Raw genomic sequence first — 24,909 nt, 5'->3', positions numbered from 1 at the left:
ACTGTTTTAAATGTGTAAATCGGGCTGTAAATGTTGAACATACTGAGACAACTTGACACAACATATTCATTTATTGTGGTTTTGCTTGAAACATTAATTATTGTGAGTGATTTAATGTAACTAAGTACTCAAGTACTGTACAATTTGGAGGTACTTGTACTTTATTTGAGTATTTCCATTTCCTGCTGCTTTATACTTCCACTCCACTACATCTAAGAGGAAAATATAGTACTTTTTACTCACTACATTATTTGATAACTTTGGTTACTTTGCAGATTACTTGCTGCATCACAGCCAAAATAAATGAATTATTTTATGGGCAACTAGATTAAAAAAACACATACGTATGTCAATAACCAGAAAAATGCTGAATATCAGCTCTTGTAATCGGTCAACCCAGAGTAGATTACACAGTATACATACATTTAAATATAATGTAGTATAATCAGTGTTGTAAAAAGTACCCAAATGTCATACTTGAGTAAGAGTAAAGATATTGTGTTAAAATATTACTTTGGTAAATGTGAGTCTCCTATAAATAGTACTTGAGTTAAAGTCTTAAAGTATCTGATATTAAATGTACTCATGTTTCAAAAGTAATTTTCTGGCAGTAAATGTACTTAAGTAAATACCTATCATAGTTACATGCATATGGTATTTCATGGGTCAATTGATTATCAGCTTGGTCGATTATAAGATTAAATATTCAGCATCACATCAGTTTTGTTTTGTTTGTTTTAAAAAAAAAATCTGTTTGCCGATAAATAAATCAATTTAAAAATGCTCTGTTTTGGCTCTGATGCAGCATGAAACCTGCAAAGTAACTAGTAACTAAATGTATCAGATCATTGTAGTGAAGTTGGGGTCGACCGATATTAGTTACCTTTTATTAGTAGTCAAGGAGACTACTCTTGGTCAAGTCTTGTCAAAGATGAGAATAACCACTGATGCAATGTAACTCACTAGTTTGCTCAAGGTAGGTACAACTTTAAGGTACTTTACTTGAGTATTTCCAGTTTCTGCTACTTCATACTTCCTCTCCAATACATTTGTTTGACAACTTAAGCTACTAGTTACTTTGCAGATTCATTTAATGGATTTCATTCATTCAGTATACATATATAGTATAATTGTACAGTATCTGCCTTCAAAATGTAGTGGAGTGGAAGTATAAAGTAGCAGCACTCAAGTAAAGTACCACAAAATTGTACCTAAGTACAGTACTTGAGTAAATGTACTTATTCCATCACTGAGTGTAACTTTGCTTGTAGTTTTGATACTTAAGTACATTTAACATCAGATACTGACTTTCACTTCTACTAAAGTAATATTTTAACACAATCTCTGTACTTTTACTCGAGTATTGCTTGAATACTTCTTACAACACTGACTTTTACACCTCAAAATCTAAACCCACTGTTCTCCAACCTTCCCTGAGCTTGTATTGACCTTTGCTTGTCTTCATGGACATGCATTTCACCCAGGGGTGGCAGATAGCTGTGAATCACACGTAATGCACTTGCTTCATCTTCACCAGGCTGACCTCATCCTTTAAAATGTCTCTCTCAGGCCTCACGGATCAAGAGCACAAAGGAAAGAAAACCTGCTTTTTGACTTTTATTCTCTGTAAAAAAAAAAAAAAAAAGGCAACTTGTCTTCACAGAGGGAGTCACGCATCTCAGTTTCTTTTCTTAGTTTTATTGTTCACCCACTTGGATCCTGAACATGACACACATTCGCAACAATGGCGCAGTCCCAGCCCCCAGCCGCCCAAATAGGAGCGCCTAAAAATAAGGAGCATGCCGCAACTGTTGCGCAGCCTGCTGTCCGACCAATCCCTGCCCCATCCTCCCGTAAACCGACCCCGACTCCTGCTACCCTTATGGATTAGCAAATAGACTATGATCACAGAGGCTGAGTGACGCGGCCCGGGGTCCTTTATATACCCAAGTCTCTCCTCTCCCGACATTCAAGTTACACAGAGTTAACACCGCTGCTCCAGCTCACCTGCCACCAAACTCCATTTCTCAAAGCGCGACGCTCTCCATAACAGAAAGGAACGACTTGTCGAGAGGGTGCCAATTAAAAAAAAAAAAAAAAAAAAAACAACAGCGGAGGACCAGCTGCCTCGCACACTGTAAATCGGATCATTTAATCCATCACTGTCCTGACATAAGTGGTTTCTTCGCAAGTACGTCCGAGAAAAAGTTTGAACTTTCCTCCGCTTTGCCATCGACCCGCTAAAAGTTTCCCTGCGCTGCCGGGCCGGTGTCACCGAGGTATAAAAGTGGCCGCGGAAAAAGCCATCATGATGAGCAACAACTACAGCGAAGACCAGCTGCCTCCGCAGTACTACCAGGCCACCGACTTTGGGGACGAGGAGGACGACGAGATGCCAGCCACGGAGAAGGACCTGGCCGAGGACGCGCCGTGGAAGAAGATCCAGCAGAACACCTTCACCAGGTGGTGCAACGAGCACCTCAAGTGCGTCAACAAGACCGTCACCGACCTGCAGAGGGATTTCACTGATGGGCTCAAGCTGATTTCTCTCCTGGAGGTTTTGAGCCAGAAGAAAATGTACAGAAAGTACCACACTAGACCCAACTTCCGTCAGATGAAACTGGAAAATGTTTCTGTGGCTCTGGAGTTCCTGGACAGAGAGCATATCAAACTGGTCTCCATAGGTGAGTTACACTTTAATGGCTTCTTAGATGGAAACACAACAAGTGAGCAGGCTATTATTAGGTAGGAAAATGTAATAAAACTGATACAGTGTGTGAGCAGACCTTAATAAGATGCAGAGCTGTCATGCAGCAGTCTGCCATATCTTCAGACACATCCGCGTCCTGTAGCTGCTCTGTTGGTATGTTATCAGCCAGCAGTGAGACATGGGTTTCGCAGGCCTCTGCACTGAGCCGGGGGTCAACAGGTTATTGGAAAGTTACTACAGAGGTGCCACTGATGTCAAGGCCAAGACCTAGAGCCATAGCTTAACTCCTACTGCAGCAATGTGGTAAACTATGGTGGAAATTCAGTAGGACCGTGCTAATGAGAATGAGACTCAATTTATACATGTGGAAAGCAGTGTCACACACACACACATACACACACACACACACACACACACACACACACACACACACTCATCTCTGTCAGGTCAGGGGTCAGAACGGCTCACTGGGGCGCTTCGATGACAGCCAGAGCAGTCAGCAACTCCTGCTCGGAGGGGATTAACTCCGGTGGGACTCGGGGATCAGACCGCGGTGCAGATAGCTGAACGTACAATAAATTGTTGTGGACATTCAAGGAGAGACTCGACTCCACCAGAGAGAACAGAATGCCGCCTCTTAGAAATATTTAAAGGTGCACTATGTAGTTTTGGGGGGGAAGAGAAAGATCATCAGTGACTGTTTGTGTTATTACCTCTTTAATTCTGACTTTGGATTTCTTCTCCAAACCGACGCAGTGCCCCTTTAATAACCGAGGAGAAACTAGTAGCCGGAGACGAAAAGTTAACAGATTTTGTAAGATGATGAGTCATGGCTGAATTATACACCTGTAGACAACCCCACAATTCATACAGGAGGAAAGTTATTAAAAATCTGACAGAGTATTTTTCTGTTTTGGTGACTGATGGGCCTGCCACACACTTGAGTGAAATTCCCGGCGTGGCTGAGGCTTTGGCCGGCCGACTGTGAAGGCCACAGCGCGTCCACTTGGAGTTTGTTAGTTTATGTGTGCTCAAATCACAGAGGAGGGCAGAGGTCGCAATCGCAGATATCACCTCATAGCCTGCAGAGTGTGTGTCCAGGAAAGTGTGGCCAGTACTTAACATGTTAAGTGTCCCAGCTAGGTCAGACTGTTTTGACAGAAGTGGGGCGTGATAATAGAAGTCCTGGCATTTTACATCTCCCTCCATGCAGCTCTAGTAGGTCAGTGCTGCCCTCTTAAGATAATGTCTCAGTCTCATTCCCGTGACCCAGAGACACTAAAGAAGTCACCACAGGCTTAGTTGCACATGTGTCACAGTGTGTAACTAGATACAATTTGATGGATGTCTCTGTGAGCACCCGGTTGCCCTTAAAGCCGGACACGGCAGGGATCACTGTGCCATGTCGTGCCACCTGCCTGTGCCAGTCAAATGGTGACACATCAAACTCGATAGCAGGAGCTGTTTATGAAACAATAAACAGCCTCAATAAATAAAAGAGTCCCGTGATAAGCAACTGGCGTCACAGTCCCTCCGTTATTAAAGTCTTACTGAATTAACCCGAGCGTATCACGCGAGATCAGTCGATGAAACATTAAAGTCTAGCCCTCCTCGGAGGTTCGCCAGCTTAAACGGCTGAATATCTAAATGAGAGTGGGTTTAAAATGGCTTATTTGACAAACTTTTCCTCAGAGAAATTCTGGAAATGAGCCGCGTGCTCGCTGTCAGGGTAATCTAATCGCCACCTATTTGATTTATCGCACGCTGGCACTACAAGTTTTGGACGTAATTGAAATCCAAGTGGCATTTATGCAGAGACTTCCACATATCCTCAGCTGTCACTGTCTTCAGAGTACCATTGTGACTGGATGACAGATTGTCAGGGGTCCTCAGCCAGACAGCTGTCTGAGAGAAAGGGGCTCGGGGGAAGCAGTGAGGAGCATTAGATTCTTGTCTCCTCAGCAGTCAATCATCATTGTTTATATTTCTGCTCAGAATAGCCCGGTCAACTCTGCAGCACAGCGAGGAAACACTGTTGTGATATAACTCGCTTATTTCCCGATTAAATTTTTCATGCTTTTCCTTTGGGCGGCCGTGATCAGAGATAACAACACAGAATATAAACTGATTCACTTGTAGATTGCACAAATATCCCTGGAGGGGCTCATAATCAATTAACAATGTGCACACAGCTGGAGGATGGAGTTAACGAGTGCACCGCCAAATGCAGTCGGACACGCTGCATTATGTGAAGTTTTGTGAAAGTTATAAATCCTCACGAACACTGTTGTCTCCACTGTCCAACTACAGATAGCAAAGCCATTGTGGATGGGAATCTAAAGCTGATCCTGGGTCTTATCTGGACTCTCATCCTCCACTACTCTATCTCCATGCCCATGTGGGACGACGAGGATGACGAGGAGACCAAGAAGCTGACCCCCAAACAGCGCTTGCTGGGTTGGATACAGAACAAGGTGCCCCAGCTGCCCATCAACAACTTCAACCGTGACTGGCAGGATGGCAAAGCTCTGGGAGCTCTGGTCGACAACTGTGCACCCGGTAAGAAGTGTGTAACTGCACTTACAGGCTGAGTAAGTGCTGAGTCAGATTGCACGCAGCGCCTGTTACAAGGCTTGTTGTATGTCGAGGTTTTCCATGGTTGCTATGGAGGTCGGGGTCAGGCATGTGTCTGAAACAGTATCGCCTACTCATGAGAATTTCTCTCCTTTGCTCCTCGTCTAGAAATGAGTGCTGTATATCTCTCGCACATTCTGTAGCACACACACTCGAACACACACATCCAGATTCGGATTCAGACATCAGCTGGTGTAATGTGTCTCTGGGGGACCAGGTAGTGTCAGCGGGGTGGACAGGGGTTGCTGATGGCCTGAGGACGTCCCTGCCAGCTGTCCTACAGTGACTGAAGCCTTCACTCTCACTGTTCCGGGCCCTGAGGCCTCAAGCCCTGGCTTTAGTGTTTATAGCCTCGCTGCTACACAACACCCCCAAATTTGGGCACCATTCCTCCTCTTCTGTCAAGGGGGATGCTTGGCTGGGCATCAAAATACAGAGTGATCTGTCACAGGGAGGTGCCTAAGCCACAGATCCAAAGACCGCGAGGTCACAAATTGAGTCACTGCCAGTTTAGGTTTCTACTTTCCAACACTGAACAAAGTGAATTCTCTCCTCTCCTCACTGTGCTTAGCAGAGCGAAAGGTGGAGGAGTAGCACGGGGAGACAGAACCGTGTTTAACTGTGTTTATATGAGCCATTGATCTGAGGAGACGCATCTTTCAAACACTGCTGCAATATTGACCATACAAGGTTCTGCTGTTTCATCAGCTAATACCAAACAGCAGGGTAACTGATGAAACTGGCTCTGTCCTGAGACACAGACGCTCTTTTAAATCAGATACAACTGTGCAAAAACAAGTTAAATGTCCAGAGCAGAAAGCTACAATATCTGTTAGTACATCCAGTGTGTACTTATACAACTATAGCATCTGGTATTGCAGTGGTGTTGCGTTATGAACTACATGGCTATACATGGCTTCGCTCCAGAGCTGACATCACTTTAAAGAGCACTAAAGTCCCCCTAGAAACATGAAGGAAGGCCCATCCTGACAGTTTTGCACTCCTTCCTTGCAGATGCATGTAAACTCAGCCCTGGTAACACTGTGCCCCTGTGTCTACATTAATTGGATGATAGCATTCTACGCTCTGCCTGCACAGGCCTTTTGAGTGAGCGGCCCACTCCATCGCCAGGACTAATCCAATTTAGGCATTAGTAGCATGGTGGAGGGAGGCTAGCTTTAGCAACAGTGAAAGTGCCAGAGCGTCCCGAGGTTGTTTCTTATGAGCGATCGAGAGGCACCTTCACTGAATTCACGGGGTAAGGTCAAGCGATGTTGTTGTTGGAGGCCGTTAGACAGATAGTAGCGACTGCCCAAGTGACCTTATTATAGCGACAGCAGTGGAAGTCAGTGTTTGCCAGTGCAGAATTGTCTAATCATCCTGTTTGTATCCTGTCAGGTTTGTGTCCAGATTGGGCAGAGTGGGACCCAAACAAGCCTGTGCAGAATGCCAGAGAAGCCATGCAGCAGGCTGACGACTGGTTGGGCGTGCCACAGGTAAGATGCACGAAAGATGTCAGTCACAAAGTGCTCTTTTAGTTTGCTGTAGCTCAGCCTGGTGGGTTGGATTGATATTGTGTTTCTTCTGTTTTCTTTTCGAGTTTATACTCAGTGGATAGACACTCAGAACGCACCAATTATTTCTGAGCAGTTTAAAGAAAGTACCAAGACGCATTTGCAAATGCAAACATGCCTCACCACATGTACGTACACCTGTGAGGCAACATTGATTTGAAAAAAGGCGGCCCTGTGCATGATATCGAGCCTAGTGTTTTTCCAGAGAGATCGAGCTGGAGGGTTTGATGAAATATTTATTACCCAGCTCACTTCTAATATTTCCATTTACTGTATTGTTGCTCCCGGTAAGTGAGTTTGTAGGAGTTTTATTTAGTAGATTCGCAAATTTGCGGAGGTGTGAGATTCCTTAACACCTTCCGAGCCAGCCGCCGAAGCAGAGGTGTAAATATATGCCTGCGCTCATCAGAATAACAATGTGGACGGAGCAAGAGTGCAATATTTCCAGTCCCGTTTCTGAGACTCTGAGTCTCTGTATTGTAATTTGCACTATGCAGGTTGTTTACTTGTTTGTGGAAGACACAGGGTTAGCTACTCTCCATGAGGCTTACTGTAGCATTGGTGAGATGGCCATGGGGTGTATGTCATGGCTCCGTGGCCTGGGGGGCTGGATTCCAGTGTGGTGGTGTTAAGGAGATGTGGGAGAGGTCTGGCTTGGGATAAATCCCCCTGGCTGGCTTATTGAGGGCAACAATCCTTAACCCTGCTGTCCTGGGGTTAAATATAACCAGCGCGGAGCATGGCTTTGTGCCACTGTGTGATAGACAGGCAAACAAGTGCTGGAAGGGAGAGAGGAGTCAGAGGTGGGGGGGATAAACAAGTTTAATCCTTGCTAAATCCTATTGCACTATGCTTAATAAGGGAACATTGTATTAAGAGTCAATCATAGCCCTCTTACTACAATAATACCGTCAATTTGCACATAAATAAGGTGGTGTTATGGTCATAGCTGCAGGAGGTTGCAGAAAAACTGAACTGTACTCTAATTTATTCACACATATAAATGATTGCACATGTTTTTTGTGCTTTAGGTGATTGCCCCAGAAGAGATTGTGGACCCAGATGTGGATGAGCACTCAGTCATGACCTACCTGTCTCAGTTCCCCAAAGCAAAGCTGAAGCCCGGAGCTCCTCTCAAGCCCAAACAGCTTTTCCCGGAAAAGGCCAAAGCCTACGGACCTGGTGGGTAGCCCAGCTGTGGCTGCGAACACCTGCGCAGTTAACAACAGTTCATGTGAACAGTCTGAATATGTAATGAATGCTGTTCCTCTTCTCAGGCCTGAATACGAACACAAGAAGCTTACTCTTGGGAAACTTTTTAATTCTCTTTTTTCTCTTTGCTGCCTTATGCATTGCCCCAGTACACACAGAAGGTATCACCACATACTTTCTGTCTTTACAGGTATCGAGCCTCATGGCAACAAGGTGCTGCAGCCAGCTGTGTTCACGGTGGAAACCCTGGAAGCTGGCAGTGGTGAGGTTCTGGTCTACGTGGAGGATCCCGAGGGACACAAGGAGGAGGCGAGTTATCTCAGCATACAGCCGGCTAAGCAGTTCACATAATTCTGCAAAAGTTTCAAGGTTTTGCGAAGTGTAGCATCTAATCCTTAATCTTACTTTGTCTTCTTCTTCTCCAGGCTAAAGTTAAACCCATCAAGAACAAAAACGGAACCTACACTGTCACATATGTCCCTAAAGTTGAGGGTGTTCACAAGGTAAGATCGAGTGGCGTCCAAACAAACAGCACTCAGAACAAAACATGGAAGAAGGTGTCTTAATTCTGTCTGCTTTTTAGGTCAAAGTGCTGTTCGCTGGTCAGGACATTGACAAGAGCCCCTACACAGTGAACGTAGCCAAGGATATGGGTGACCCCAGCAAAGTGCACGCCAGGGGCCCGGGTTTGGACCCCACAGGCAATGTCTCTAACAAGCCCACCTACTTTGACATCTACACAGCTGGTTAGTATGGAGAATGCAACCACTTTACATACTGATATGTAGGAATGTTATCTGATGAAAGGCCTGAAGGGTTTTAAATCAAAGTCAAAAGAATCACCGACGACAGCTTCTACTTCGTCCTGTGACTACTGATTATTTTCCTGCCACGCTCAGGTGCTGGTAATGGCGACGTCAGCGTGGTCATCGTCGATCCTCAGGGCAAAAAGGACACAGTGGAGCTCATCCTGGAGAACAAGGGCGACAGTGTTTTCCGATGCACTTATCGTCCCATGCTGGAGGGGCCTCACACCATCCACGTACTGTTTGCAGGCCAGGAGATCCCCAAGAGCCCTTTCGTTGTCAACATCGCAGAAGGTGAGCCATCTGTCTGTGTTGTAAATTACGGTCAAACAAATCTGATTTCTTAGTTGCTGTTAGTGTCAGGGTGATCTATCCATCACAATCTGCAGTCATCTTCATTTTCCCTGGGAACAGCCACCCACTGCAGACGATAACCCTTCCTATCTGTCATTTCTAGCTCCACCCGTTGCTCCTCCTGTGGGAGCTCCACTGCAGATAGTCCCTCAGTCAGTGTGTACCCCTCCTGGAGCCAAGGGTGGGAGGGGGGCACCCCCCCCAAAACCTGGCCGCCCAAGTTAGTATGGCCTGCGGGGAGGAGCCTGTGCACATTGCTCAGCCAGATCCCCCCAAAACTTTCCCTATGCCACGGCCTGCAGACGCCCCTCTGTGCTTTCTCTAAGATTAGAGTGCCGCGGCTCGATGCCGTGCTTGGTCGCCTGCGCCATCGTCTTGCATCGTGCAGCTTGATGTTTTTCGTTATGTTCAAAGAGGGATGAGATGCAATGTTGTACAAATAGTTTGCAGATTGTCCCAGTTTGCATTTCTGTCCACTTTGTTCTTCTCTGTTAAATATCTTTGCTTGTGCTGTTGACGTGTTTGTTTTTTATCACATCTAAATTTGCATCAGCCGGCATTCAGTTTTAAGCCTGGAGTCAACATTTCACAGTGACTGAAATGTTGTCAGATGCTCCCTCGATGCTCTCGAATGTGTCAATATCCTATTCAACACTTTCCACTTTGTGCTGCAAAAAGCACTGTTCATTCCCATTTACAGGTTCTGTCAGTTAACCTTTGAAAAAAAATCCCTCGTGAATCGGATATGAAAATGTCTCTGCTACTAACACTGCTGTCAACTGCTGGCTACTCTCAGTTGCCTTTCGCTTTGCTAAATATTTCCCTTTCACACTTGTTCTTATTCCTTTCAGCCATGAACCCAAATGCATGCAGAGCTACAGGCAGAGGCCTTCAGCCTAAAGGCGTGAGAGTAAAGGAGGTTGCAGACTTCAAAGTTTTCACTAAGGGAGCTGGCAGTGGAGAACTGAACGTCTCAGTCAAAGGACCAAGTGAGTCAGACTGCTCTCTTTTCTCTGCATCACTCCTCCCTCCCCCTAGAACATTTATAGAGTCATTGTCTTTGTTTGGGTTTTGTGTCTGAGGGGTTTCGTTCCCATAGGTATATATAAAGCATATGATAAACAGAAATACACAAAATGTCTCTACCAGTGGATAAGAATCCATATTAACTGTATTATTCATCCTCAGCTGGAGCAGAGGAGCAAGTGAAAGTGCGAGATGCAGGCAACGGTGTGTATGAATGTGAATATTACCCCCTCAAGCCTGGCAAATACACGGTCAGCATCACCTGGGGAGGCCAGCCCATCCCACGCAGGTATGGTCCGACTGCTGCCTTTAGCTATTCATTAACAATGCACATTCACATTTACTCTTGGGTAATATTGTGTATTTGTTTTATTGTGTGCTGCAGCCCATTCGAAGTGCAGGTGGGTGAGGAGATAGGTTTTCAGAAGGTGAGGGCCTGGGGTCCTGGTCTGAAGACCGGCATGGTGGGAAAATCTGCTGACTTTGTGGTAGAGGCCATCGGCACCGACGTTGGAACTCTGGGTGAGCCGAGCGCAAGTGATTTGAGCTCGCACAGAAGAAAAGTGGGACTTTTGAAAAAGTACTCTAACTGTGACATCTGAATGTTTTCTTCATCTTGATGTTCAGGCTTCTCCATCGAAGGCCCATCACAGGCTAAAATTGAGTGTGATGATAAGGGTGACGGCTCCTGTGATGTGCGCTACTGGCCCACTGAGCCCGGTGACTACGCTGTCCATGTCATTTGTGACGACGAGGACATCAAGGACAGCCCCTTCATGGCTCATATCCTTCCTGCGGCCAATGACATTTTCCCTGAGAAGGTAATTCTCACTCGCTGAATTACATACAGTATGCATAGAGCTGTTTCGATCATGTTCTGAACAACAATACAATGTTGCAGGTGAAAGCCTTTGGTCCAGGCCTGAAGCCAACAGGCGTCATTGTGAACAAACAAACTGAATTCACCATTGATGCTCGCATGGCAGGGAAGGGTCACCTCAAGATCTACGCGCAGGTATGAAGAGTTTGTGAAACCTTCATTGTTTATTCATAAGAACATGTTATTTATATTGCATGTGGCTCCACAGAGCAGTGCTGACATGCTTTTGTATCCACTCAGGACGCTGAAGGCTGCGCCATCAACATCAAGATCACTGACAAGGGAGACGGCACATTCCTGTGTGTGTACACTCCTGTCAAGCCCATTAAACACACCATCATCATCACCTGGGGGGAGGTCAACGTTCCGAACAGCCCCTTCAGGGTGAGACACGTGAAGATGCACTTACACACACCCACACAACTGCCGCACTTTAAATTCAGTCAATTTAATATAATGATACTCCGCTGGATATAGTCAAAGTGAGAGGACTGCAGCCGTTGTAGTTCTCGAAACACTTGCGTCTGCCTCAAGTACACTGTGCATTCATTAGGTGCTGGTTGGAGAGGGTTCTCATCCAGACAAAGTCAAGGTCTATGGGCCGGGAGTGGAGAAGACGGGGCTCAAGGCTAACGAGCCGACGTACTTCACTGTGGACTGCAGTGAGGCTGGTCAAGGTGAGCGTGTACAAGGAGATGGTGTGGGTGGTTACAAAAACACTTCTGAGTTTAGTCGTCTCTTAATTAAATAAATGAAAAATATAAAGCGAAGAATGAGCAGAATAAGCAAGTCTGGGCACTTTAGCTGACAAAGCTAAGTTATTTGAAATGTATGAAAAGCACTTAAAATCAAGCTCTAGGCAGTGGAGAGGCTGCTTCTATTTATTCAGATCGTCTACTTGTGAATGACCTTAGTGAACTGTGCTCATTGCTATGCGCCATTAGGGGACATCAGCATTGGAATCAAGTGTGCCCCAGGGGTGGTTGGCCCTGCCGAGGCAGACATCGACTTTGACATCATCAAGAATGACAATGACACCTTCACTGTCAAGTACACTCCCCCCGGTCCCGGCCGATATACCATCATGGTGCTGTTTGCAGACCAGGTTAGAAAACAAGGACTGATGAGTTTTGAAGAATGATTGTTGGAGTTGTATTCAGTCTTTAGTGATTTCTCATGATTATTTTATGATTGGCTTTATCAGGAAATACCCGTCAGTCCATTCAAAATCAAAGTGGATCCTTCCCACGATGCTGGCAAGGTGAGAGCAGAGGGCCCCGGACTCAACAAGACAGGTGAGATCCACCGACTAATCAGAATTATTATAAATACCAGGCACACTTAATTGATAGTTATTTGCATTTGCATCCACTACGATACAATATTTGATCAGACTCGGCTTGGTAGCGCTGACGAAACACGTTTGTGTTTCAGGAGTGGAGGTGGGCACTCCAACCCACTTCACCATCTACACAAAGGGAGCTGGCAAGGCCAAGCCTGAGGTGCATTTCGCAGCATCAGGCCCGGGAGAGGCGGTTCGTGACTTTGAGATCATCGATAACCACGATTACTCCTACACTGTCAAATACACGGCACTTCAACAGGTACAGTAGGCCTCTGTTTGAGCCATTTAACTTCAGAAGAGGTTGCAGAGATTATTCACAGCTAATCAATATCCATTGTTCCTCTTGTGTCTTCTCAGGGTAACATGGCAATTACAGTCTCTCATGGAGGAGATCCCATTCCCAAAAGCCCCTTCCACATCACCGTGGCACCTGCTCTGGATATTGGAAAGGTGAAAGTGGAGGGATTAGACAACAGTAAGTTACAAACACTAAATACTATACTCTTGCATTCGCCGTGTAAAAATAGTTAATTGCAGTGGTTTAAGTTTCTCCTGTTAATCTTTCTCGCAGAAGTGGAGGTCGGAAAGGATCAGGAGTTCACAGTCAACACAAAAGGCGCTGGTGGACAGGGCAATGTAGGTGTGAAGATGACCTCGCCCTCTGGCCGACCAATCCCATGCAAGCTGGAATCAGACAAAGCCAAAGGCACGCACGGTGTGAAGTACATTCCCCCAGAGGAGGGGCAGTACAAGGTTGATGTCAGCTATGATGGCAACCCGGTGATGGGAAGCCCCTTTGGGGTTGAAGCCGTGATGCCTGCTGATCCTTCAAAGGTAAAAGTTCATAAAAGCTTCATGTAGTTGTTCACTTTGTCTGCACTCATGAAACATGACACACATACACAGTTTGGAATACCACAACTGACTCAACTGTTGCATCATAGGTCCGAGCCTTTGGTCCCGGCCTGCAGGGAGGCATTGTGGGTAAAGCTGCTCCATTCACTATCGACACAAAGGGAGCTGGTGCAGGTGGGCTGGGCCTGACTGTGGAGGGTCCCTGTGAGGCGAAGATTGAGTGCCAGGACAATGGTGACGGCACATGCTCAGTGTACTACCTGCCCACTGAGCCTGGGGAGTATGCCATCAACATCTTGTTTGCAGAGCAGCACATCCCTGGCTCTCCCTTCAAGGCTCCGGTGCGCGCAGCTTTGGACCCAAGCAAGGTGACGGCCAGTGGGCCGGGTCTGGAGAGAGCCAAGGCGGGCGAACCGGCGACCTTCACTGTGGACTGCACCCGGGCAGGCGACGCTGAGCTCACCATTGAGATTGTGTCGGAGACCGGGGCTAAAGCCGAGGTGCACATCCAGAAAACTGCAGAGGGGACCTTCTCTGTTACATACATCCCACCTTTCCATGGCGCCCACACCATCACGATCAAGTATGGCGGCCATATGATTCCCCAGTTTCCCAAGGTCCTGCAGGTGGAGCCGTCTGTGGACACCAGCGGGGTGCATGTCTATGGGCCAGGAGTGGAGCCCAGAGGTAACGAGACCGAGATCCTCAGCTTAAAATGAGTTAGCACTTGAAGTAGGTTGTACCTGTGATATGTTCCACTTAGGGTACTAGGGATTAGGGTTAGGGTACTACTACTGGGTACTACCAGGGGAGTGTTGGTGTTTACACCGCTACCACAGGAGCTTAAGGCTGCTGGGAGAAAGAGGTTTTCAGGCCTCGGGCTAGCTGGTTAGCATGCTTACTTCAGCAGATATCTCTACAACGTAACGTCAACACTGTTGCTTCTTCACATTCTGTTTATAATTTTAGCTAATTTTTGAATGTTTTGAACTAAAATTTTCACATATTGCACCTTTAAAGACAATAATTGACAGATTCATCTATAATGAAGTACGCTCTGCTTTAACTTGTTTATAAAGCTCTCATTAGCCCTTGGTCTTAACATGAGCCTGCTCAGTCTTGTTTCTCTTTGGCAACAAATCACCTGAAGGGGCTTCTCTGTTTCTAGGGGTCCTCAGAGAAGTCACAACCCACTTCATTGTTGATGCCCGCGCCCTCAACAAGGTTGGAGGAAATCGTGTGAAGGCTCACATTATCAACCCCTCTGGCACAAACACAGACACCTACATCACCGACAAAGGAGACGGCACCTACAGAGTGGAATACACAGCTTTCGAGGATGGTAGGAAAAAAAATATGAAATTATTTCATTGAGCAGTGGTAATTTACACAGTTACAGATTCAGAAAGGCATCGAACATCATTGATGGAAGTGCATTAACAAACCTAACCTGCTGCAGATAGATAGAGGCTGCCCGAAAGAGCGAATACAGACAGACAGAGAAATCATTAGCAGGCGCTCGATCTGGGCACCATTTGGGAATAAAGCTAGAGAGTGGGAAAAGAAAGAACGAGAGCGATAGAGCGAGAGGGGTATAAATACAGAATGATGCAGTGGAGCAATGATGTGAGGGGCAGAGAGCAGGGAGGCAGACGGGCTCTGTTTTATAAATAGTGTGCTCTGGAACAGAAGCTCTTAACCAGGCAGGTATGTGTGCTGAAGGCTGCCTGCACACAGCTATACAGCAAGGGAATGACAGGGGATATTAATAGAGACCTATAACACAAAGCAAAGAGATCACAGCACACTTCTCCACCACCAGACATGCTCTAATATCACAGCAGTGCGGCTGGGAATCTGGCATATAGGCCTACTGAGAGGGCTCTGTCAGAAAAATGTTGTAACAGAATAATGAATAGGGAACAGATGTAATGCCTTGTACGTTCACCAGAGCGTCTGCGCTCTAGTTGCCGTCTTTTATAAATAAACAGATGTTTATCTCTCTAAAAGGGAATTTGTCTGGCCCATAATTAAAAGCAAGTGGCAATAACAGAAAATATTTGCTCGCTTTGAGAACGCTCAGGCGGAGAGGTGTGACATCAGAACTGATGTATCTGTTCGCGTGCAGGAATGCATCTGATCGAGGTGCTGTTTGACGACGCGCCTGTGCCAAAGAGTCCCTTCAGAGTGTCTGTGGTGGAGGGATGTGATCCGACCCGGGTCCGTGCCTTTGGACCGGGTCTGGAGGGAGGAATCACCAACAAGCCCAACTGCTTCACTGTGGAGACCAGGTACCGTTGGATCACTTTTAACAGGGATATTTGAGGGAATTTAACTCAAAAAAAGTGCAACAAAAATAAATAAAAGCGATTTCTCTTTCAGGGGTGCTGGTACAGGAGGTCTGGGTCTGACCATCGAGGGAGCCTCCGAGGCAAAAATATCCTGCAAGGACAACAAAGACGGCAGCTGCAGCGTGGAGTACATCCCCTTCACTCCAGGAGACTACGATGTCAACATTAACTACGGAGGTCACCCGATCCCCGGCAGTCCTTTCCGTGTGCCAGTGAAGGACCCTGTGGACGCCAGCAAGGTGAAGTGCTCAGGTCCAGGTTTGGGCGCCGGAGTGAGAGCTCATGTTCCTCAGACGTTCACAGTAGACTCTACAAAGGCTGGACAGGCCCCGCTGGACGTCAAACTGTATGGACCATCAGGTGAGGACATGCTGTTTAAAAGTACTTGAAGTATAGTATAGTTATTCACTTGCTGCAAAATGAATGTTCTGTACAGCTGCTTTAGCTATGAAAACCTATAAACCTACTCCAAGCTGAAAATCTATGAGCAAGTTGGTGTCATATAATGATTTCCATACTGTCTTATCTCCAGGTACTGTGGAGCCAGTTGGTGTGAAGAACAACGGAGATGGCACCCACACAGTTCACTACACTCCAGCCCAGGATGGCCCTTACACTGTCGATGTCAAATATGCAGATCAGGAAGTCCCACACAGGTACAGAAAAATCCCAGCAGGCCAGGCAGTATGTGCAGATATGTCTTAATTAAAGTTCTGCTCTGTCTGGCTGGATTATAAAAAGGAAAAGTGTAGTTCAGCGGATTTCCTATTCCCATCTCTGTCCTTTGTCGGACTGGGTGTAGTAATTACACTTGACATTTCTCTCCTTCTTCCACAGTCCATTCAAGGTAATGTCTCAGCCTGGGCATGACGCCAGCAAGGTTCGCGCAAGTGGCCCCGGTCTCGACACAAAAGGTGTGTCTGCCAGCCTGCCTGTTGAGTTCACCATTGATGCCCGTGATGCTGGAGAGGGACTGCTCACTGTGCAGATTCTGGTGGGTTCAGCTTCTTTTTGCACCGTCATTTCTGCACCATGAGCCAACACCTAAAATAACTCCACATTGTGTATTGACAGGACCCAGAGGGAAAGCCAAAGAATGCAACAATCCAGGACAACAGGGACGGCACCTACACCGTCTCCTATGTGCCCGACTCTACAGGCCCCTACACCATCACTATTAAATATGGAGGAGATGAGATCCCTTACTCCCCATACCGCATCCAGTCCCTTCCCACAGGAGACGCCAGCAAGTGTCGCGTCACGGGTGAGAAAAACATCATTGTTCTGATGAATAAAAAATGTAGTCTAGTTGTAAAATTTACATATTTTTATTTAAACCCTGCATTTTTCCTTTCCAGTGTCTATCGGAGGACATGGAGTGTGTGAGTAACCGAGGCTTTGCGCTACATTTCTAGACAATCTTACAATCCTTTCATTCACGCAGCGCTTCATCCTCATTCCCTCTCTGCCCTTAACAGCAAGCCTCCAGAAGCTGCAGACCTCCGAGGATACAGTTATCACAGTGGATGCCAAGGCTGCTGGGAAAGGCAAGGTCACCTGCAAGGTGCAGACCCCGCAGGGGATGGAGCTGGACATGGATGTGGTGGAGAATCATGATGGGACCTTTGACATTTACTACACAGCACCTGAACCTGGGAAATATGTTATTACTATCCGCTTTGGGGGACAGAACATCCCTAAAAGCCCCTTCCATGTCATGGTGAGGAAAGGAGTTTTTAAACAGCAGCTAGGTGCACTCTTGTTCTGACATCTCTTTCTTTGAAACTATTTCTCTTCTCTTCTCTCTCTCGGTATCGACAGGCCTCAAATGAGCCAGTTGTTCCCCGCGATACCGTGGATCCTCTCTTCCGTCCGGTTAACTTCCTCGTCCCCTTCACGCCGCAGCAAGGAGAAATCACAGGTGTGACAAACGACCACTCAAACAGAAAGAACTCACACACACGCCCACAAAACATCTCTTTAAGGTCGCTGACATTTAACCAACGCGCTGTCATTTCTAGGTGAGGTGCGGATGCCTTCAGGCAAGACTGCCCGCCCACATATCACTGACAATAAGGACGGCACCATCACAATCAAGTACCAGCCCACAGAGAGAGGCCTGCACGAGATGGACATCAAATATGAGGGCAACCACATTCCAGGTCAGAAACACATTTAGTTATGTATTGCAAGGAACTTTTAACAGTTTATGAAGCAATCTCAGTTTAATACCGATGCCTTTACATTACCTACATAAGCAAACGAAAACCATCAGGAAGAAGATTGGCTGTTTTCTATATAGTTATTATTGTAATTCTTAATGCCTGTCGCCGGGTTGGAGTTATACATACATAAGTCATACTTTTTTTTTTAAATGACGGAGCACTGAGGATAAATTCAGGGATCTCACAGCCGGGAACATAAAGAAGCTTTGTAGTTTGGAAAGAAATATTATTAAACTTGTGTTTACCAGAGGAGGCGGTTGTGCCAATACCAATTTTGGTATTTTCTTTGGGCCGCCAGAGCAACAAAAAACTAACTTACTTGTAGCTGCTTTTTTTCATATTATTTCTGTAACAAAATACGAGAGATTTCTCACTCCAAGACACTTTACACAGTTTTGAGTCTCATTTCGTTGCTGCCAATGATTATATCCTCTACAGGAAGCCCTCTGCAGTTCTTCGTGGATGCTGTGAACAGTGGAGTGGTGACTGCCTATGGTCCAGGTCTGAGTTACGGCATGGTCAACAAGGCTGCCACTTTCACTGTGGTCACCAAGAACGCAGGAGAAGGTACCATACTTTACTTTTACAGTGGCAGTTGACCCTTAGAAGCTCCACACTGCAGAAAAGTAAGAATCTGATTGTTTCTTTCCTCCCTCTCAGGTGGGCTATCACTGGCAGTGGAAGGTCCCTCTAAGGCCGAAATTACCTGTAAAGACAACAAAGACGGCACCTGCACCGTGTCCTACATGCCCACAGCTCCTGGAGACTACAACATCATCGTCAAGTTTGACAACAAGCACATTCCCGGCAGTCCCTTTACTGCTAAGATCACTGGTGAGGAAATAAATCACTGCTCCCACAGACAGACTTATTTTACTGTTGTTTTTTATTTATTTATAGTGGGTGTGTATAACATAAATCATGACAAACATCTAAACCACCTTTTTATGTCAAGGGGATGACTCCATAACCAGGACATCCCAGCTGAATGTCGGCACGGCGGCTGACGTGTCCCTGAAGATTGCGGAGACTGATCTGAGCTCCCTGACTGCCAGTATCAGAGCGCCATCAGGCAACGAGGAGCCCTGCCTGCTCAAGAAACTGCCCAACAGACACCTCGGTGAGATATCCACCTGCCAGTGAAATAACGTGGGGTGCAGAACATAGATAAGACATGGTTGGATACGCCTAATGCATTTTTAATTTGATTTTCTGGCTTTTTGTCTTCGTTCCCTCTTTTATGTGCACAGGTATCTCTTTCACCCCTAAGGAGGTTGGCGAGCACGAAGTGAGTGTGAGGAAGAATGGCATGCATGTGTCCAACAGTCCTTTCAAAATCATGGTCGGCCAGTCGGAGATCGGCGAGGCCAGCAGAGTGAAGGCTTTCGGTAAAGGCCTGGTGGAGGCACACACTTTTGAAATGGCTGAATTCTTTGTGGATACAAGGAATGCAGGTAAGCTTTAAGAGACGTTGTGTTTCACCTTCAAGGCGAGGACAGTGTGACAAAATACACAGGCAACACATACTTTTTTGACTTCTTTCTATTTCTCTTCCTCATTTAGGTTACGGTGGTCTAGCATTGTCAATTGAGGGTCCGAGCAAAGTGGATATCAACTGTGAAGACATGGAGGACGGGACGTGCAGAGTTACTTACTGTCCAACAGAACCTGGAAGTTACACTGTTAATATCAAGTTTGCTGAGAAGCACATCCCAGGTTCGACTCTTTCACTTAAAAAATACAAAAACACCTTAAATTACAAGAAATATCTATTTTTTGTTGACTGTATATGTGTTTGTGCCCTCCAGGAAGTCCTTTCACAGTGAAAGTGACCGGAGAAGGAAGGATCAGGGAGAGTATTACTAGAAAGAGACAGGCCTCTTCTCTTGCCTCAGTGGGCAGCACTTGTGGCCTTAACCTCAAAATCCCAGGTGAGTACAGAAGCCAGCCAGAAGCGCTTAGAGGGCAGCGGTCAACCAGCTTAAAATAAATGAACCCGCTGTGCACTCACATTTGTATTCTCGCTGCTTTATCCTCACTCTAGGAAACTGGTTCCAGATGGTTTCAGCTCAGGAGAGGCTGACCCGCACGTTCACCCGCAGCAGCCACACCTACACGCGCACAGAGCGCACGGAAATCAGCAAAACCCGAGGTGGGGAGACCAAGAGGGAGGTGCGAGTGGAGGAGAGCACCCAGGTGGGCGGAGGAGGAAGCCCCTTCAGGGATGTTTTTGGAGACTTTCTGGGCAGAGAGAGCCTCAGCAGCTTCGCCGGCATCACGGCCAGACCTGAGGGTGAGAGTCGAAATTTAGACCAATATTTTGAAATGTTAAAGTTGTACATCATGTGCAAGTGTCTTGGTTGGTGTATAAACACATCCTCTGTGCTGCTCTGCCTCCTCCAGTTGAGAGTGGCCCCCAGGCCATGACGGCTCAGGTGACCAGCCCCAGTGGGAAAACAGTGGATGCTGACATTGTGGATGGAGGGAGCAGCACCTACAGCGTGCGCTTCATCCCCCAGGAAATGGGACCCCACACTGTCAATGTCAAGTACAGCGGCCAACACGTCCCTGGCAGCCCCTTCCAGTTTACTGTGGGGCCCATGGGGGAGGGAGGAGCGCACAAGGTCCGCGCTGGAGGACCTGGCCTGGAGAGAGGCGTGGCTGGAGCACCCTGTAAGTTCGCTCTGTGGATGTGGAAAGAATTGTGTTTTCCTGCCATTTTAAATGTTTCATGAGCCGTAAGATGAACCTCCTCCTTCACCCTCTGTAGCTGAATTTAGTATCTGGACCAGAGAGGCAGGTGCTGGCGGTCTGTCCATCGCTGTGGAAGGCCCCAGCAAGGCTGAAATCTCCTTTGAGGACAGGAAGGACGGTTCCTGTGGCGTCTCCTACATAGTGAAAGAACCAGGTAGACCTTGTGCAGAATTCTCCTCATTTGAATTGTTTTGAGTCTTTGAGCTTCGAAACTTTTAAAATAATTCTTCCAAATGTCCTCCAGTTCATTTGATGGTGAAGGTAAAAAAAACCTGTCTGCTTCCCCAGGTGACTATGAGGTGTCAATCAAGTTCAACAACGAGCACATCCCTGACAGCCCATTCATCGTTCCAATTGCTACACTGTCAGACGAGGCCCGCAGGCTCACTGTCACAAGCCTTCAGGTAAGATCGCGCTCGCGCACGCACGGCGAGTTGTTGAAATCCACATTCATTTGTCGCACAGAATCACAAGCAGAGTCATAAGATATCTGGATAACAGATTGTATGTAGCATAATGTTTGAGTTGTAGATATTTCTGTCTAATAGCACTTTGCCCTTGAAGTGTAATTGAATGCCAGTGTTGGAGAATTATCCATGACTATAATACTGTGATGCTGGCCAGTGATGAAGGGCTGGATTAACTGTCCCTTGCTAATATGGGGCAACACAAGCTGTGCTATGTGTGGGCAGTCGGCTCGTCTGTGTGATTGTGTTTCCGTCTGAGAGGAAGAAAGCACCAACAGAGAACAGAGCGAGCGGGAGATAAAGACTCTATTGAAGATAACCTGTGACAGCTCACAATACTGGTCTCCTCACTTCACACATGCTCGTTATATTTGCTTTCACAGTTTCCATTACAACTGCCACCCAACAATGCTAAAGACATGTATTTTTAGTTAACTCAAATGCCACTTCAGAGTGCTTTTCCAGCACAAGAAGCCAGGTGAAGCGCAATATCAGACCAACGTTTAAAATGTCACGCTACCTCTTCTGTCTGCGAGGACTGCTCGTCCGCCTGTGGGGTAAAAAACACTAAACGCCTCGCTGTAAACTCTGACCTTTTCTGCCTCTCATACCCAACCGCTCAATCTATTCTTGTTCAGGAATGAGTCACACACTTTCTGTCCCTCGAGGTGTGGGCACACACACACACACACACACACACGTATTCTGATTATATTCTTCTTTCTTCTGTAGGAGAAAGACTTGAAGGTAAACCAAGAGGCGTCCTTCATGGTGCAGCGAAACGGGGCTCGAGGTGTGGTTGACGCCAAAGTTCACACCCCCTCCGGCTCCTCTGAGGAATGCTATGTCACTGAGCTTGACAGCGGTACGCACCGGCCTGACTTTGTAGTGCAAAGTAGACGTCATTCAGCTCTGTAAGCATTATTTATGAGAAACGGATCAGTAACATCTCCACTCGTGTTGTTTTCAGACAAGAACGCAATCCGCTTCATTCCACGGGAAAATGGAGTTCACTCCATAGATGTCAAGTTCAATGGATGCCACATTCCTGGAAGCCCCTTCAACGTGCGAGTGGGAGACCCAGGGCTGGTTGGAGACCCCGGCATGGTGACAGCACACGGCCCTGGACTGCAGGGAGGAACCACAGGTAGATATCGCCACCACAGCTACAAATATATATACCACATTTTCTGATAAGTGAGCATGTTTTTTTTAAAATAAAATGTCTGCATTGTTCTCTGTCTTCCAGGCGTATCCTCGGAGTTTGTGATCAACACCTGTAACGCGGGCTCCGCCACGCTATCGGTCAACATCGATGGGCCATCCAAGGTCAAGATGGACTGTCGGGAGTGTCCAGAGGGCTACAAGATCACCTACACACCCATGGCGCCCGGCAACTATCTCATCACCATTAAATACGGAGGGCCGCAGCACATTGTGGGCAGCCCGTTCAAAGCTAAAATCACAGGTCTGCTTGACAGTCATCCTCCCATCTGATCTGTGGTTTTCAGATGACAAATGTCTCAGTTATGAAGCAAATGTTCCTCTGAAAAAGTCAGGGAAATGTTATGTCATGTTCCCTCATGCTGTTAAGTGAACATCTTACATTAAAAGCTGTCTTTCTCAAGCACTACACTTATATATGCCAGTCACCAGTCAGTGCATACAAACTCATTTGTTATCCATTTAACATAAAGATACTTTGAGTCCTGGGAGTTATCTTTATTTGATAGTGGTATGTAATATTTTCCTGTTTGAGCTCAGGCACTACTCCACTAAGTTGCCCTGTTTTTTTTGTAGATGCAAACTCCCCACGAGCAGCAGCATGCTTGCTTCGTCAATACTGAGTGTATTATATAATGTCTGGACTGAGCCGTGTTCACGTTAGATAACCTCTCTCTCTTTTTCGCCCTGCTCCTGCCCTCCCCAACAGGCGCCCGGCTGTCAGGGGGACACAGCCTCCACGAGACCTCCTCGGTCTTGGTCGAAACAGTTACCAAGACCTCCAAAGTCGGCGGCGCCTACAGCTCCTCCTCTTCCACCACCTCGACGAAACTGACGTCTGACGCCAGCAAGGTGGTTTGTCGCGGAACGGGGCTGTCCAAGGCTTTGGTCGGACAGAAAAACAACTTCACAGTCGACTGTAGCAAAGCAGGTGAGATGACCAGACCTCCTATTCATGCAGTAAAAACATAAATCAAACACAAGCAGCTTCTGCAGACACTACAGACTAAAGCAATATTGATTTTTTTTGGCCACTTGTGGGCAGAGGAACAAGCTGTAAACACAACACTCATATGTTATCACCCCATAAAGTTGTTGGTGGTGAATGTGTTAGCAAACAATGGCGAGTTTACACGTTCGGTAAACATCGAGGAGAATTAGCATTCATTCGGAGTCCAGTCTCCACCAACTCCTGAGGGAAATATCTGGCTCTTTAGCAGCTCAATGCTTCCCTATGTTCCTCAATAACTTGGTTGTGTTTGGAGTTTGGTGCTGTGCAGGTAGCACACATTTTAACTGAGCAGCTGGCTGATTTAGCTGAGAACGTGTTTAATGAGTGAGGATACAAAAATCGGTTGTATACGCCACAGCTTTAAAGGGGCTCCAGGCAACAATTTGCAGCAATTTACATGTATTTGTCACTTTTTTAATTGACGATATTTGAGCCTGTGGACGCTGGACTGTGAAGTCCTGTAACATAAACAAACAGCTGACCACGATCATTAATCACCTCTTACTGCTCTGTCCAGGTACCAACATGCTGATGGTGGGCGTGCACGGACCCCATGCTCCCTGCGAGGAGGTGTATGTCAAGCACATGGGCCAAAAGCTCTATAACGTCACCTATGCCGTCAAAGACAAGGGCAGCTACACCATCATCGTCAAATGGGGCGATGACAACGTCCCCGGGAGCCCCTACAAAGTGGCTGCACCTTAAAAACAAACTGCACCGATGCCCCCCTCTCCTCCATCCACCCAACACCACACTCCCCAGTGCTTCCTTTCCTCTGCTCTTCGCCCTTCAGCGGATTACAATATACTCAACATGCACTAAAACCTGCGAGGACATTTGCTTACAGTTTTCTTGAAGACATCTATCGTGCCAAAGTTTTGTATTAACTCCAGAAAATTGCATCCGCATCCAGAATGATGTCAAGGCAACAGTGTGGATTTTATGAGTCCCATGAAATTTCCTCTCTCTGTTCTGTCGTGTTGTAAACGAATGGTGTAATACATGAATGTTAAGAGATGTCGGAGTATTCAGCAGTATTTAAGTGTGATGCAATATGGTTTTGTATGGTTTAAGAATGAGAAATTGACTTTTTTTTTGTTATATTAACCTATTTTTGGTAAGTCTTTGCAGACCTAATAAAGATTTAATGGCTAACTTTCCAGACAAAAGTGATTGAATTTATTTGATTTCTCGCAGCGCTGCCGGACCGTTTGCTAATTCAGCAGGAGGCATTTCTTACTTCTTAGATTTTAATAGTTTCATCATGCAGCTATTTTCAGACCACTGCTGGTTCTTCTGTCTGAGCAGCTGTCAGGATATTTTCTCTTGATCACAGATGCTCACAGCTGGCCGTGTCTCATCTCGTGCTACTATCTTAGATAGTTAGATTTCGTGGCTTTTAATATTTTTCTTCACATCTGGGGTTCTTGAGATAGTAAATCTCCTTTAGCTCTTTATTTATCTTCGGCATCATCGCTGA

The 24,909-nt window shown here is 46.4% G+C and overlaps 1 protein-coding gene across 2 annotated transcripts; it reads left to right on the top strand.

Moving 5' to 3' along the window:
* Positions 1 to 1,985: 1,985 nt before the first annotated feature.
* On the top strand, positions 1,986 to 24,584 carry LOC311264225 (filamin-C-like). 2 transcript variants are annotated; one of them, XM_084364922.1, is made up of 47 exons: positions 1,986 to 2,684; positions 5,021 to 5,269; positions 6,743 to 6,840; positions 7,950 to 8,100; positions 8,321 to 8,439; positions 8,556 to 8,633; positions 8,714 to 8,876; positions 9,030 to 9,230; positions 9,394 to 9,510; positions 10,142 to 10,279; positions 10,479 to 10,605; positions 10,702 to 10,838; positions 10,944 to 11,137; positions 11,218 to 11,331; positions 11,437 to 11,580; positions 11,750 to 11,873; positions 12,141 to 12,301; positions 12,401 to 12,491; positions 12,631 to 12,800; positions 12,899 to 13,016; positions 13,113 to 13,375; positions 13,486 to 14,083; positions 14,565 to 14,738; positions 15,525 to 15,687; positions 15,779 to 16,107; positions 16,280 to 16,403; positions 16,585 to 16,741; positions 16,822 to 17,011; positions 17,106 to 17,129; positions 17,226 to 17,467; positions 17,569 to 17,668; positions 17,769 to 17,909; positions 18,411 to 18,539; positions 18,633 to 18,806; positions 18,928 to 19,092; positions 19,223 to 19,426; positions 19,536 to 19,688; positions 19,781 to 19,903; positions 20,017 to 20,265; positions 20,376 to 20,645; positions 20,743 to 20,880; positions 21,015 to 21,130; positions 21,926 to 22,058; positions 22,164 to 22,340; positions 22,443 to 22,661; positions 23,127 to 23,348; positions 23,947 to 24,584. In XM_084364922.1, the coding sequence occupies exons 1-47, from the start codon at positions 2,309 to 2,311 to the stop codon at positions 24,132 to 24,134; spliced, it is 8,235 nt and encodes a 2,744-aa protein (XP_084221048.1). In that variant the 5' UTR covers positions 1,986 to 2,308; the 3' UTR covers positions 24,135 to 24,584. The 2 variants fall into 2 exon arrangements, with proteins under 2 accessions (XP_084221048.1, XP_084221049.1); XM_084364923.1 differs by lacking the exon at positions 9,394 to 9,510.
* Positions 24,585 to 24,909: the final 325 nt, after the last annotated feature.

This window comes from Pagrus pagrus (genome assembly GCF_965226575.1).
Source record: "Pagrus pagrus genome assembly, chromosome: 10".
NCBI classification, from domain to species: Eukaryota; Metazoa; Chordata; class Actinopteri; order Spariformes; family Sparidae; genus Pagrus; species Pagrus pagrus.
This window is presented reverse-complemented; position numbering and strand designations above follow the sequence as displayed.